This window comes from Sceloporus undulatus, chromosome 2 (assembly GCF_019175285.1).
Source record: "Sceloporus undulatus isolate JIND9_A2432 ecotype Alabama chromosome 2, SceUnd_v1.1, whole genome shotgun sequence".
NCBI lineage: Eukaryota > Metazoa > Chordata > Lepidosauria > Squamata > Phrynosomatidae > Sceloporus > Sceloporus undulatus.
Genome location: NC_056523.1, coordinates 330,008,807 through 330,024,449, shown reverse-complemented (window position 1 = coordinate 330,024,449; position 15,643 = coordinate 330,008,807). Strand labels below are relative to the sequence as shown.

Below are 15,643 nucleotides of genomic sequence, written 5' to 3'. Positions count from 1 at the left end.
ATGCCTGTTGGAATAGAAATATCTTCACTTGATGGTGAAAAGACAGGAAGGACGGGGGCATCCTAGCCTTCCTAGGAAGGGCATTCCAGAGTATAAGAGCTGCCACAGAGAAGGCCCTTCCTTGGAGATCCTAGAATTTGGGCAGATTGGTATTAGAAGATGGGTGAGGACTAGCAGAAAAGAAGAGAGCAGTCAGTTATTATCATTTCTCTTGCAGAAGAGCTGCACAGAGTTGTAACCTCTTATTGGCGCAATTGATTGTATGTGTTTTTCTTTCTCTTTCCCTTCTCTTTTTAACACCCACTGTCCAGTTCATAGTCCGGATTGTACTGTGTAGGCCCTTCTCTGAATTGCCTTTTCCCCACCTTTTCAGCTACGTCAACAGTTCCAGCGTCTAAGACAGAAACCTCTCCTCCATCGCTACCTGCCAAAGGCTCTTCCTTGCCTAGCACCACGGCTGCCCCTGCTTTGCTTCTCCCTTCGGCACCCCCGCATACAGCTCCACTTCCCAGCTTGCCGCAGTCAAATGACTTGGCCAGCAGCTCACTCACCCAGTTAAGCAGGTACAGCAGGAGGAGCTATGGGGTGACCATGACAGAGAGTGGTCCGGGTGGGGATGTGAGCACTGAGCTTCATAGTGTTTGCTTCTATATCCTTCACTTTCTTTAAGTGACTTTGTGGGGTTTATTTTGTTTGTGTATATGTGTACATATATCCATCCTTTTCTTGCCAAAGACTGCAGATGAACAATAAAACAGACAGATGTGCCTCACAATTTCTTTTGACACTGCTAATCAAAACAGAAAAAGAAGCATGCCTAAGCCTTCTAGTCTTATACCATGTATGGCAGTATACAAATAAAAATGATGGTGATGATACTACTACTACTAATAATAATAACAATAATGGTCTGACCCTTGAAATTACAAGCTTTGCACAGATATACAGTTCTGTGCAAGTGTTTGTGTGCAGTGAGACTAGAACTAAATTGGGGTGGGACACAGGCATAGCTGCAAGCCCCAGCATCGCCACTACATGCTTGGTTGGTTTAGAGATCTTTGGCTGGTGCATTGTATTAGTGACATACAATGCAGGACAAATTATTTACCATAATGCAGCAGACATATTCTGCTGGAAGTGGAAGAAGTGCAACTGCAAATACACAACAGCACTCAATCCTTAACATGTGTTGCACAATGTTGCTAGTCTGCCATGGGGGTTATGTAGTGCTAGTATAGCATTTCTTAACATGTGGATGTTTAAATTACGATGTTGAGATGATGTTGGTTTGAAGCTTTTGTTAGTTTAGTCAGGAGATCAAATGAATGTCGTGTGTTTTGCTGAATGCATTTTCAGCTTGGCCTACACAATCTCTGATCATATCTTCATGTTGTGAATACACAGAAGTCTCTCGAACAGGCGAGTAGGACTTTGGGGACAGGACTTAAATGTATACCCATGTTTCCCCTCCAAATTTAGCTTTTACCTATATTGCAGGCAAATGCTTGCCAGTGTTTTATATATGCTGGTTTTCTTGCCAGTATGGAAGCCTACCTAACTCTCAGCCACCTGAACTGTTGCTTGTTTCTGTCTGCTTCATTGTTGCTTGTAATGTTGAGAGAGATGAGAAACAGCAACTTATAATTAGATGCTCAGATGTGAGCTGACTGTATGTCATGCTTGTTTTTCTTCCAGCTCCCTCTCTGATCATCAGAGCAGCCTCTCTTCTGCCTCAGCACTGTCTTCATCTGCAGCACACTCGGTAAGTCCTTTGCATACCTGGAGGGCTGCTAAACTGTCCTCCTCAAAACTATGAAACTGTTTTGAGATGGAAAGCAGACTCTTTATTTTGATTCTGAGTAGGAGGCATTGCTCTTGTATCAGCACAACGTCTTTGTCTCTATTCCAGTTCTAAAATATTACAGAATAATTTCCCCCTTCATCTGTATCTCAAGACTGAGATATTTGCCTGTTAATAAGACTTACTTCATAGTTTTAAAAAAAGGGAGTGGGTGGTGGGGACAAGGGAAGGCAATGATGTTGTTACACTCAGGAAGAAAGGGGGTACTGTTTTCAAAGGCGCTGTATAGACGGGCCCTATCGGGCGCCATCATTAGGCGCGAGGGACGGCGCTTCCTGACGCGCCTTGCCCCTCGCACGTAATGAGGGCGTAAAAATGGCGGTGCCGTATACACATGGGCACTGCCATTTTGATGTGACAGACGCCTAGCTTCCGCACGTCTCGGCGTCTTCATGATGCCGCAAGTGCGCCATTGGCGCCTTGTGACGTCATAATGGCGCTGCAGAAAGAAGCCGCTTTTTGCGGCTTCTTTTTGTTGCGCGAGGGAGCCGCACAGTTTGTCCACTGCAGATCCCTCGCGCAACAAATGAGGGCGGTGGGAGACCGCCCTTTTGGGCGGTCTGTATCCCGCCAAACTAAAGGTTAGAGAAACAGCAACTAAGGAAATTAAACAATGGTAGGGGCCATGTCAGTGAGCCAGCTTGGATGCTAGCTAGCAGTAGGGACTCTAGTGTCATATGTGACAATGGTAAAAATTTGATTGCGTTGATTCCCCATCTTGGTCATGTCTGCTTTGTGTTTAAAGCTGTTTCCAAACATTTCAGATGAGTTTATAAATTAACATATTGTTGTGGATTCCGCACTCAGAAACAAGAAATCTCTTTTAATTCTATAATTTCTCAGAAGTGCTTCCACATGATTGATAACAGACTTTTTATTAGAATTTTTTTTTTAAAAAAAGATGAAGAAGACATAACTGATTGTCCTCCAGTTCCATCTTGTGGAAGGGAACATTTTTGTAATAAACAGAAAATAGAGATAATCAGATATACATCTTCCCAAATTGCAAGTTACCAGACAAACTCCCCTTGAATTGTTCAATGTCCGTCTAACTCAGGATGGGCAAAGTGTGGCCCACAGATTGCATGTCATCCTGCCAGAAACCCCCAGCAGGAGAGAGGGAGTCACAAATGACTTCTGGGCATTCCTTGTTGCTAAGAAAAGCCTTTTGTGGACATAAAATGGCCCAGCCCAGCCCTCAGACATGTCAAAAATGCTTCCCTTGCTCAGTAGGAGGCATTTGTATGCCAAAACATTTATTTGGGGATGGGGATTTGGGGACAAAGTATGGATTTTGGCAGGGGAGAGGCCTTGTAGTTCTCAGATCTCTTAGGGAGGCTAATGTAGCCCCCTAACCTCCCCCATTTGCCCCTCTGATTTATCCTCTGTTGGAAATCAGGTGGAGGAAGGTACATTGGCAGATAACTACCTCAGTCATGAGAATCAGTGTGTTGTAGTAGTTTGAGCATTGGATTTTCATTCTGGAGAGCAGGTTTCAAATCGTCACTCGACTTTGGAAACTCACTGGGTCACAATCCCTCAACCTCAGAGGAAGGCCAAAACAAGCCCCCTCTGAACAAATCTTACCAAGGGTACCCTGTGATAGAGTTGCCATAAGTCAGATGTGACTTTGAAGGCACACAACAGCAACACCTCTATCCACAAGGTCTCCTGGAGAGCAAATGTAGCCTCCTAGCTTCCCATATTTCCTCTCCCCATCTAATCTCCATTGGAAGTCAGGTGGAGGAAGATACATTTGCAGAAAACCATTCTGTAATACCTCTGCCTACTATTTGCTGCTTTTTACAGAGTTGATATTTTCTTATGTTGAAACCTGCCCTGCTCACTCTTTAATCTCTTGATTATTTTGTATGTGTTTTTTAAAATGTCTTTTCCAGCATGCTAGTGTTGAGAACTCCACTGTGCTCCCACCGTCCTCAACCTTTTCAGTCGCGGCAACCTTGGCCACCACTTCTTCAGTCTCCACCATGACCAGCAGCATGGCCAGCACTACCAACACCCTTGGCCTGAATGCGACCGGTGTGTCTCTGCCAGCTCCCACCACCCGGGCAACTCCTTTAGTGTCTTCAGGTTCGCAATACTAACTGATCATGTGGATATAGCCAGAGAGGACTTCGGTCTGCAGGTCTGCCCGTTGGGCACCTCTCATCCAGCTATAACAGCGTTGAGAAGTTCTATGCTTTTTCTAAAAGACTTTGCCTTTCTAGCATACTTTGTGCAAGTGGCCTGTGAAATAAAGTTGCCTGCCTTTTTAATGTGTGGCAATATTTGATGGGGAATACCCTCTGCCTAATATTTAAATTTTTTAACCTAAAAAACAAATATTGTCCCTCCTGGTTGAGCAAAAAGAGAATGGTCTGCATATAAATCCTTCTTCAGAGCTCTGGCTAAAATGTTCCCCATTACTTGAAAATCTGAAATTATGGTAGTAGAGTGAATGTGTACAGGCAAACAAATTGCAAGGCAAAACTTCCATAATTCTGTTAGCAGAATGTACGTAGAACTATTGGTCCATATGTTCATTCTGTTTATTAAAATATTTTTATCCTACCCTAAATTCAAGGATCTCATGCTGGTGTACAATAAAACCAACAATAACACATTTTAATGTCTACGTAAAAATATATGCAGTCTTTGAAAGATATTAAACTATTAAATAAAAACAAGTTTAAACAGTTAAAATCCTGTATATGTGCAAACTGGATAAAATCATTAGTTCCAAAAGGCTTTAATAAAAAGTCATGTTTTAACTTGGTACCAAATGTAGCCATTTCAGTGCCAGTCAAGCCTCTCTGGGCAGGGTATTTCAATAACCAGGGCACCACATCAGAGAGTCCTCCCACAGTGTGTTGCTCCCACTGGTGGGAAATAGAAGCATGCCCCTCCAACAGATTTCAGTCCTTTGACAAGTGCAGAGGTCATTTCCCATGTCCTCACACAAAAATATTTACTCTCATTGGTGAATTACAAAGGGAAATATATGTTCCTAGTCAGTACTTGGGCAGGGCATAAGAGTACTTGGGCGTAAGAGTAGTGCTTCTTTGGGAATCAAAGTTGTGAGTGGTTTAGGGCTTTAAATAATTTCACCAACTTGTTATACACAGATGAGATGAGAGGTAGCAGAACAAGCAGTTCTTTGTTGTGGTCTCTGTGACACACACAAATGGGTTTTCCTGCATCTGACCTATTTGAGTGTTCACAGATGACCACAACAAATGTCCTTCTTCGTCATGGTCTCTGTGAATCACACAAATGGGTCAGGTGCAGGAAAACCAATTTGTGTGAATCACTCGAAGAACTACAGTTACAGGTAAGCAACCTGTCCTTTTCCTTTTTGGTCTCCTTGGGTGGGTGCAGCAGAATACATTTGGTGGGTTGTGGTGCGGGGACCACATTAGTTGTTCTGAAAAGAGGCAGCCAGCCAACAGGGAAGGTGTATTTTCTCTACTGATTTGTGATCAGAACTGAATGCTGTTTCAAGATTTTGGAAAAATATATGTGCTTTCAAGTCACATATATCTGCTACCTCTCATCTCATCTGTGTATATGACTTATGGTGACTGCATGAGTTTCTTAGAGTTTTCATTGGCAAGGAATACTTGAGTGGTTTTCTAAGGCCTTTCTCTGAAATGCAGGCCACATCACCTGGTATTCCTTGGTGATTTCTCATCCAAGTACCAACCAGACCTGACCATGCTTAGCTTCTAATATCAGATTGATGGCTTTTAGGGCTGTGGTTCCCAACCTTTGGTTTTTCAGATATTTTGGCTTTAGTTCCCATAATTCTTGACTGTTGGCAAGTTGGCTGGGGCTTTTGAGACCTGAAGTCCAAAACAAATGGAGAACTAAAGGTTGGGCAACCACTATTTTAGGGTATCTAGGCTCTATTTTGGGAATGCCATCAAATAAAGCAATATTTTCAACCTCTGGGTAAGACAGTGTGAGCATAAGCCATAACATAATGGTAGATCACATGCTTTTCATGGAGAGCCTTTCTAGTCTAAGGGTCTGATGTTGCAGGGCTGGTGAAAACAAATCTGTTACCAACCCAAGAGTTTGGAAAGCTGCTTTTGTCAGTGTAGACAATACTGGACTAGAGATGATTGAGGAATTTCTTAAGCAGCTTCATGTTTTCAGGCTTGGTTTTCAAGGAACAAGTTTGCTTATAAAAATCTCTCCATGGAATGATCTTAGACCCAAGAAGTTGGAAACCAGTTGTTTCAAACCCTGTGTGTGAGAGAGAGTGAGAGAGGGAGAGGGAGAGGGAGAGAGAGAACATGTTACTTCAGTAGAATCAATCCCTGTTGTTTTGGTAACAGGCCACTAACAAAATACTTTGGTTAAATTTTTATCTTGCTGTTTTTGTCTGGCACCTGAGCAGAGTGCTATATATTAAAAATAATTATTTTAAAATTAATTATAAAAACTACATTGCTGAGATTAGCTTATGTTTATTCCTGGCTACTTAACACAATTGCAGAGAAATCCTGCATCACTTCCAGAAGACGATCAGGCCTATGTTTCATTAAACCTTCCAAGAAATATGAGGCTAAGATTTTTCCTTGTTTTTTCTACGTCATCCTTCATTAACTCAGTACTCGCCTTATTTGTGGGAATTACAACTGCAGTCATACCCAGTCACCACACCAGTAGCACCAAAGTGTGGAGGGCAGGTCTAGTTTATACTTAGTTGTGCACCACACCTGTGAGTCCACAATGAAAGCACTTTTCTGTGCTGATTATGGTCTCACGACCCCTCCTGACTTCATCACTCGGGTAGGAAACTGGATACATATTCATCTCAGCCAGGTTGATTCAGAATATGGCAAGTTGTGCCAGTTCACATTCTGATACATCTGACCATAGTTATATCAAAATGAGCAGAAAACGAAGAATAATCTTTACTGTCAGATTCCACCTGCTCTTTGCCTGAGTTCAATGTTTTTTCAGCATAAATGTTTGAGCAGCTTTGCTCTCAGCAGAAAAAAATCTACCTTTAAAGTAGTACTGGACTAAACTTTTCCCATTATTGTTTTTTTGTGGGGTTTTGGGCTATGTGGCCATGTTCTAAAGATTTTCTTCCTGACGTTTCGCCAGCATCTGTGGCTGGCATCTTCACAGAATGCTTGCCTGGAAAAAGTGGGTCAATATATACTGTGTGAGATTGGGAATGCAGCAGTGATTTGCATGCGTATTGTTCTGTGCTGATGGCAGGCCTCAGGCTGGGAGGCTAATGCAAAATGGTGAAAGTGTCATTTGGAGCCATGGAGAAAAAGATCTGGCTGTGTTCCTGAACCATCTGAACAACATCCACCCCAACAATCCAATTCACTATGGAAAAAGAAAAGGAAGGAACACTGCCATTCTTGGATGTCCTAGTCATCCGCAAACCGAACCAACGTTTGGGTCACACAGTATAGAGAAAACCCAGACATACAGACCGATACCTGCACAAGAACTCCAACCATCACCCAGAACAAAAAAGAAGCACAATCAAAACACTGGTAGACCGAGCAAAACGCATCTGCGAACCTCACTTCTTGGAAAATGAACTGAAGCACTTGGACCGAGCTCTACAGGCCAATGGTTATTCCAGCTCAGACATCAGAAGGGCTGCCAGGCCCAGGAAAACCCAGGGGAGTGAAGACAAGCAGCCACCCAAAGGGAATGTATTTTTACTATACATCAAAGGAGTCACAGACAGAATAGGTAAAGTGGTGAGGAAGCATAACTTTCAAATGGTTTACAAACCGACGAAGAAAATCCAGCAAATGCTTCGCTCAGCCAAGGACCAGAGAGACCTTCTCACAGCCGCAAGAGTTTACCGCATACCATGCAGCTGCAGACAAGTCTACATAGGGACCACCAAATGCAGTGTACAAACAAGAACCAAGGAACACGAGAGACACTGCAGATTGGGCCAGCCAGAAAAATCAGCAATAGCAGAACATGCCACAAACCATCCTGGGCATAAAATACTGTTTGAAAACACTGAAGTTCTGGACCATGCCAACCCCTACCATGTCAGGATGCACAGTTAAGCCATTGAAATCCACAAACACCTGGACAATTTCAACCAGAAAGAAGAAACCCTTGGCTACCAGTCCTGAAGAATAGCAAAATAAGGACTCAGCAAATGCAAATGGGAAACCACTCAGAGTCAGGGGCTTTCCCAGCAGATAATGATCACCAATCAGCAGACACTAATCCTCTTTTGCATTAGCCTCCCAGCCTGAGGCCAGCCATCAGCACAAAACAATACACATGCAAATCACTCCTCCATTCCCAGGCTCACACAGTATATTTACACCCAATTTTTCCAGGCAAAGCATTCTCTGAAGATGGCAGCTACAAATGCTGGCGAAACGTCAGGAAGAAAATCTTCTAGAACATGGCCACATAGCTCGAAAAACCCACAAAAAACCATGGATGCTGGCCATGAAAGCCTTCGACTTCACATTTTCTCATTATGTTTAGCAAAATATGGCAAACATCTTTTTTTTGTCAGCAGAGAGCTGAAACAAGGCACATCTATTCTCCTAACTGTTGCCTATGTATACCTGACATCTCATAACGGAAGTCCAAATTTCCTTGCATTTGGCTACACCCCCCCCCAAAAAATGCAGAGAAACCTACTGAAGCTTGTGTATGTTGAGCTGCCCTACAAAACAAGATTGGAGTGAACTGCCCATCAACTGCGGAGGTAGCATTTCATTTTGAGGCAGAGGAGACTCACCAGGAAGGCTAGCGATAACTTCCCCAGCTGCGGTATATCCAAAATTGGATCTAAGAGGAAAACTGCTTCTCAGTTACTCTCATGCCAAGCCGATGATCTTGCAGGTAAATTACAACATAGAGAATTTGTCCCAGAGGAGGACAAAGTAATCTGTCCCTTTGCAGTCTCAAGAAGGAAAGACAAGAAGGGCATGATAAAGAAGCAGAGAAGATGAGAATGGGGAATGGTTAACGTGGACGAAATCCCTGCAGAAAAGATGAGGCAGTTGCAATCCTGGCGAAAATGTACATTTTGCAAAGAGATCTCTAAGTGGCTTAATGAATTTTTAGAGAGAGGGAAGCCATCCTGAGTGCTAGTAATGGTGCAGAAGGGGAGGAAAAGTGGAAACTGAATTTGGTTGGTTTTAATTCCAGTCTCCTCCTCTTCACTATGACAACATCATGATCACTGATGACTTGGAAGACTGACAGACAGCTCCTCAAAAAGCATATTTCAGACTTTTGTGACTGTTTCCTATATAAAAAATCTTTTTCTGCCCTCATACATATTTTTAACAGCTTGTCTTTAAAGATGTTTCTTTTGGCTCCACAGGCAAAGCACCCCCCAACCTGCCTCAAGGTGTGCCGCCCTTGTTACATAACCAGTACATTGTGGGACCTGGAGGACTTCTACCAGCCTACCCAGTAAGCTGTATGCTTGTATTATGGGGTGGGGTAAGGCTGTGGGGGGGGATGTGAGAGGGTGTCTCTAGGCCAGAGGGGATTGAATGGGCAAGCTATGAAACACAGCCTGACAAAGTGTCAGTAGTGTTTGTTAATTCATTTTATCTCCCATCTTTTCCCCAAAATGGGGACTCCAGGTGGCATATAAAAAATTAAAACTAATACTAAAGAAAACCAGATGTAAGTACGGACACACAAAAAATTAACTTTTAAAAAACAAAATAATAGCATCTTGTTTAACCATAATGCTACATTTTCATGTCTGCAACATTAAATGAATAGTTACCAGTGTAACTACTCTTTATGATCATCATTAAGATGATACTTGAAACCCCACCATCATACCAACTTGTTTTGGATTTCCATTACTGTACATTTAACACACACATGCACACTCACGCTATTTTGTATATGCTGTATGTCCTCACAGAAGCTCCACTCCATGAACCTAATGAAGTAGACTGAGGTGGGCAAAATGAGGCCTGTGGGCTATATGAGGCTTGCCAGATTCAAAAGGGCATCTCTCGAAGCCTCTGAAGCCCTCCAATACTTAAAACAATTGCTGCCGAAACCAAATGTCCAAATGTTCCCTCCCGCTTCTCCTTTCTCTCTCACTCCATTCCCAGATTAATATCACATCACTCCTAAATGCTGTCTACCCTTCCTTCCACCCATCCCCTCACTCCACTCCTGGGTTAACATTAAGTATTCTATAAATGGCTGGATTTAGTGTTTAAAATTAATTATGTTAAAAACATGTAGTTCCCAAGTAGTTCCAGATGCCTAAATGCGGGCCCCAGCCTCACCACAATTCCCCATCCCTGGAGTATAGGTCAGGAACTGAAAGTGCATAGCCAAGCAGCACAGAGGAGACAAGCTCCAAGTGCTCTAAGACGGTCAACTGTTTATTCAGTATTTTAAAAACCCAGTATTTAAACTTTTAAAATTTGGGCTTTTTAAACACTGAATAAACAGTTGCCCATCTTAGAGCACGTGGAGCTTGTCTCCTGTTTGCTCCATCCCTGGAGTAGACAGTTTGCAAACACTTTTGCTAAAATATGTCAGGTAGTCTCAAAGGTGCTACTAGGTCCTTCCTTTTCCCATTTTCTTATTTTACTAAAGCAGGCCAATATGGTTATCTCGTTGTCATATGCTCTGAAGTTCATCCTACTCCTTAGCAGCAAGGCTTCATGCTATGCAAGTTTGGAAAGACCCAGTAACGACATACTGTGGAGTAGCAACATTGCAAACAGGCCTAGTCATAATAATAATAATAATAATCGTTTTTATTTGTATCTTCCCTTCTCTCCCAATGGATCGAGGCAGGATCACAACAGAGTTAAAAACACTTGTAATATTACAACATTAATTACAATTAAAACCACAGCTAAAAACATAAAACATCAACCATCAATCAATCACGGGGTCAGGTGCTCTCGGTCCGTACCAATGGTCTTCATAAAAGGTCAGGAGGATATGCACGGCGGAAGAGCTCTGTCTTTACCGCCTTCTTGAAAATCTCCAAGGATGTAACAAGGCGAGTCTCCTCTAGGAATCCATTCCGTAGTCTAGGAGCAGCTATACTGAAAGCTTTTTGGGAAGTGGAAACATGTTTGGATGATGGCACCTCTAACAGGTTCTTCCCACTTGTTCTAAGAGTGCGGGGTGGATTGTATGGGGAGATGATTTCCTGTAAGTAACCTGGGCCCAAGCCAGGTAGGGCTTTAAAGGCAATAACCAACACCTTGTACTCTGCCCGGAAGCTAATTGGGAGCCATTAGTCATTACATATTGACCCTTTTTTCCTCCGAACCTGAATTTGTATTGACTTAGCGTCCCTGAGTATAGTAATTCTTTGAACTGTCCTTTTTAATCTTTGCTAACATCCTTTGACTCTAGTAGTTCAGTAGGTTACCACTTTCACTAAATTGCAGGCCATAGCTTTGGAGCTGATGTTGCTAAGGCATGGAATTGGAGTTTTTAACTACAGTGTACTTCTGTCCTGACCTAGCAAAGCACTCTCACATTCTGGCTTTGCTAACTTACAGATCCAAGTCATTTCATAACTACAGTTTGTCCTCCACATTTGCGGCTTTGACCTTTGAGGATTTGATTATTTGTGGGTTTGATTAATATATTCTCTCTTGCAATCTCTAGGTCTTCCAGTGCAACTCTGCCAGAAGTTGACCATAGAGTTGTACTGGAGAACCTAGAATTTCCTAGAGAAAACAGTTCTCTAGGCATTTGGGAATCATCCAGCATACTTCTTTAATCAACTTCTGGCAGATGTTGACCATAGGGTTACACTGGAGGACTCAGAGATCCCTAAAAATTTTTCAAAAGGTATTTTTTAAATTTGCGTTTTCCCCACATTCGCAGGGGTCTTTCACCCCTAACCCCAGTGAATGTGGAGGGACCACTGTCTGCAGTTGTGAGATGGAAGCCCACCTCCTACCATACATCTTTTCTAGCAGGCCTTAAAGCCATCCTGTGTTATATTACCATGTGTTCCCCCACTCAGCATAGGAAGGTAGGGGCTCTGACCTTATTGGGTTGTAAAGGTTACCAGAAGCTAAGGTAGCTGAAGTGCTTTAAAGATTATATCAATAATATATAAGCTTACATTAATGCTAACCCTTTAGAATTACTGATTGATATAAGATAACATTATTCTGTGGTCAAAAAGTCAAAGCTGCTGTCATATGTCACAATGCGGGGGAACTGCACAACCCAAAGCTTCCCATTGCATGCTCCAAATATACAGCCCACAAATGCACAATTGAACCCCCAGGAAGCTCCAGGGTGAATAGTGCTTTTCTTTTTTACTGTTCTCCCCGCTCTTTGAATCAAAGGCCTAAAGGGATAGGTGTACCCTGTGAATGTCCGAGGCAGTAGTAAGTGCAGCAGATACAGCATCCACTCCTCTTTACAGTTGCTTCTACTGGTGTAAAGTCCAGCCAGGTCCTAGCCTTGAGGTTCTTCATATGTTTCGTGTTCACCAAGATGTACAGTGGGCCCTTGGTATCCATTTAGGTTTGGTTCCAGGACACCTCCACACACCCCCACCCCCCGTGGATACCAAAATCCACGGATTTTCAAGTCCTGTCAAATATAATGGCATAGTAAAATGGTATCCCTTAGATAAAAATGAGAAAACCAAGCTTTGCTTTTTTGAATTTAAAAATATTTGCAAGTTGTGAATGCTTGAATCTGTGGATAAAAATTCAGCAAACTCTGGTGATCTTAATACCTTATTCATGGCCCTGGATTAAAGCTGAAGAACATGTCTAGTTAGGTTGTTAAACTGAGGAATGTCTTAATGTTTTTGTGCCTGTGTCCCCCCCCCCCCCCCAAATCTTCAAGCAGATTTATGGTTATGATGATCTCCAAATGCTGCAGTCCAGGCTGCCTATGGTAAGTAGTGTTTTCCAATATTTTTCAGAAACTAATGGGGCAGATTGACATTCTTTTGAAGAACCCTTACATACACATTGATATCATCAAGGCAAATAAGGTTCCCATTTCCATAAAATTATGGGATCAAATCATAGAACTGGAAGACAACACAAGGACCATCCTGTTCAACCCCATTCTGCCATGCAGGAAGACACGGTCAAAGCATTCCTCAGAGATGTCTCAGCTTCACACATCAGAGCACATGCTGCGCCGTGGGTGCCATTGTGACATCACCTGATGCGGTGCAACCTCCCTGCATCTCTTTGTGAACACCTAGTGGGTGTCTGTAACCAGCCCCAGTCAACAGCCTGGCTCCAGCATTTTAGACCTATTTGTAATTTCTGAGCATTTTCTGAAGGCAACCTCCTACAGAATGAGTTAAAGTAAAGTATATTTCATTGTGGTCACATCAGACATCTCCAAGAACATGCTGTTGAAAAGTCTGTTGTTGTCTTAGGGTCACCCTGTCCAACTCCATCCTGCCATGCAGGAATCCAAATCAAAACCATCCCAAAAGACGGCCATCAGCCTCTGTTTGAAACCCTCCAAAGGAGACACGACTCTATAATCTGGTTTCTTCCATTGTCAGCTCTTACCATCAGGACTTCCTAATGTTTAGGTGGAATCTCTTTTCCTATAATTTGAATCCATAGATGGTGTCCTAGTCTCTGGAGCAGCAGACGAGAAGCTCGCTCCATTCTCAACATGACATTCCTTCAAATATTTAAACATGCAGGAAACCCAGTGGGTTTTCATGGCCAAGAGGGGATTTAAACCCAGTCCCAGTCCCAGTCCCACATTCAAACCAATAATCACACTTGCTCACATAAAAACAAAATACGACTTATAAAATAATGCTAATGATACAAAATAAACTATACTTCTTAAAATGAAACAAATCACAACTAACATATAGTAGCCATGAAATGAATAGAAAGTAATGTAAAATAACGTGTGTTTTTTTGTTGTGTGCCTTCAAGCTGTTTCCAACTTACAGCAATCCTAAAGTGAGCCTATAATGGAGTTTACTTGGCAAGATTTTGTTTAGAGGAGGTTTGCCATTGCCTTTCCCTGAGGCTGAGAGAGTGTGACTTGCTCCATTCACCCAGTGGGTTTCATGGCCAAGCTGGGAATCGAATCCTGGTCTCCAGAGTCATAGCTCAAAACCCAAACCACTATGCCATCTTCTGAAATTAAGGGAAAATGTTGTAACATACAGAGCCCTCATAGTGTTATAGCTTGGACTAGGACTCTTGGACACCTGTGTTCAAATCCCCATTTGGCCACTGGGGAATCGCATTGGGTGCCCTTATGCAAGTCCCACTCTCTCATCCTCAGAAGAAGGGAATGACAGAATTGCTTGGAAGAAACCTTGCCAAGAAAACCTGAGGAGTGCGTCGTCATAAGTCAGTCATAACAACCAACAACGATGACATAAAATGCTATATATACCTGATGGTAAATCGACTTCACGCATTGTATGTTGTTGGTGGTGATGGTTATGATTTGTCCATGGCAGGTTTGGAAGCCAAAATTATGGATTTTGATATCACCTGTATATATGTCAATGGGAAAACTTAGGGGCATATAACAAAGGAAATAAAGGATGAAGCAAAAGAAAACGATGCCAAAGAACTTACAGAATAACAAGAGGCATAACTGTTGGCTCCCAACCTAAAAGCTGGATGGATGAGGAGGGAACTATAGTATATCTTGTGGGGAAGTAGACGAAAGCTCATGCTGCCATCTTCTTCTTTTAGTTAGTCTCAAAGGTGCTGCAAGATCTCTCTGTGAAGATAAATGTCTTATTCACATCCTTCAAAGCCCAATTTCTCTCAGCACATTTTTTATAAGTACTGCAGTTATATTCATCCATGGATAAATTAACCCAGTTTTTTGGGAGTCAATTTTTGGTTTAAAACGTCTAGACTTTTACCTGGGTATATGCAGTCGTAGCTCAGCCTTAGTTGAAGTTATAGGAAGGGAAGCAAGGTTTTTTAAAAAGCAGCTTGAAACTGTAGCTGTCCAGAGATAGTGAATAGAACAGGAATAATAAGAAAATAGCACTCAGAATACGAGAAAGGTAGCATTGTGTAAAATGGCACTGATCTGTTAATTTCTCTAGTTTAAGACAAAATAGCAATAGAGAGAAGCAAAGCAGCTTCTCCATTTGTCAGTATAGTCTTTTCATTTCTTTATTTTTTTCCTTATGTACAAGCTTGTATTTTTAAAATAATCTATGTAAACAACACTTCCTTTGCGTTCCTACCTTTATAGAGTTGCCATAAGTTGAGGACTTGATGACACATAACAACAAAAGACCATTTGTATAAGATCTTTCACTGTGTGATTTGGAAGTAGTAAAATTTTGTAACAAATTTTACAGTGAATAATTAACATAGGATAGAAAAACGCTGGCAGAATAGAATTAAATGGAATTATTTATCACTCTTAGAATAGAATATAAGAGAATTTTAACACTGGATGGAATAGAAAAAAACATTTATTTATTTATATCCCACCCTTTTCCCCCAAAACTGGGACTCAAAGCAGCTTACAATATTTAGAACAGTACAATTAAAAACATACAAAAATAATACATTGAAACAGAATTAAATTACTACAGTGTTAAAACAAACTGCATTTTACAATACAAAATACAGTTTAAAAAGATTTTTAAAAAATGTTTAAAACACTTTAAAATAATATAACACCCCATCCCATTCTCGAAGAACTTTGTTTTAAACATTAGAAATCTTAATATTCAGAGACGAACAGAAACATCTAAGAACAGTCAACCTGCATAGAATAGACTAGAAAATATTTGACAGAATTGAACACTCACAA

The 15,643-nt window shown here is 41.8% G+C and overlaps 1 protein-coding gene across 5 annotated transcripts in view; it reads left to right on the top strand.

The window, feature by feature from the left end:
- UBAP2 (ubiquitin associated protein 2) overlaps positions 1-15,643 on the top strand; it is a 120,536-nt gene that overhangs the window by 84,758 nt on the left and 20,135 nt on the right. For 4 of the 5 annotated variants that reach the window (XM_042455418.1, XM_042455413.1, XM_042455414.1 and 1 more), the window contains 5 exons: positions 374-563; positions 1,696-1,762; positions 3,760-3,952; positions 9,210-9,301; positions 12,704-12,754. In XM_042455418.1, coding sequence (XP_042311352.1) covers positions 374-563; positions 1,696-1,762; positions 3,760-3,952; positions 9,210-9,301; positions 12,704-12,754 — 593 coding nt within the window. The remainder of the gene's footprint in view (positions 1-373; positions 564-1,695; positions 1,763-3,759; positions 3,953-9,209; positions 9,302-12,703; positions 12,755-15,643) is intronic. The other variant, XM_042455417.1, reaches the window with a different exon arrangement.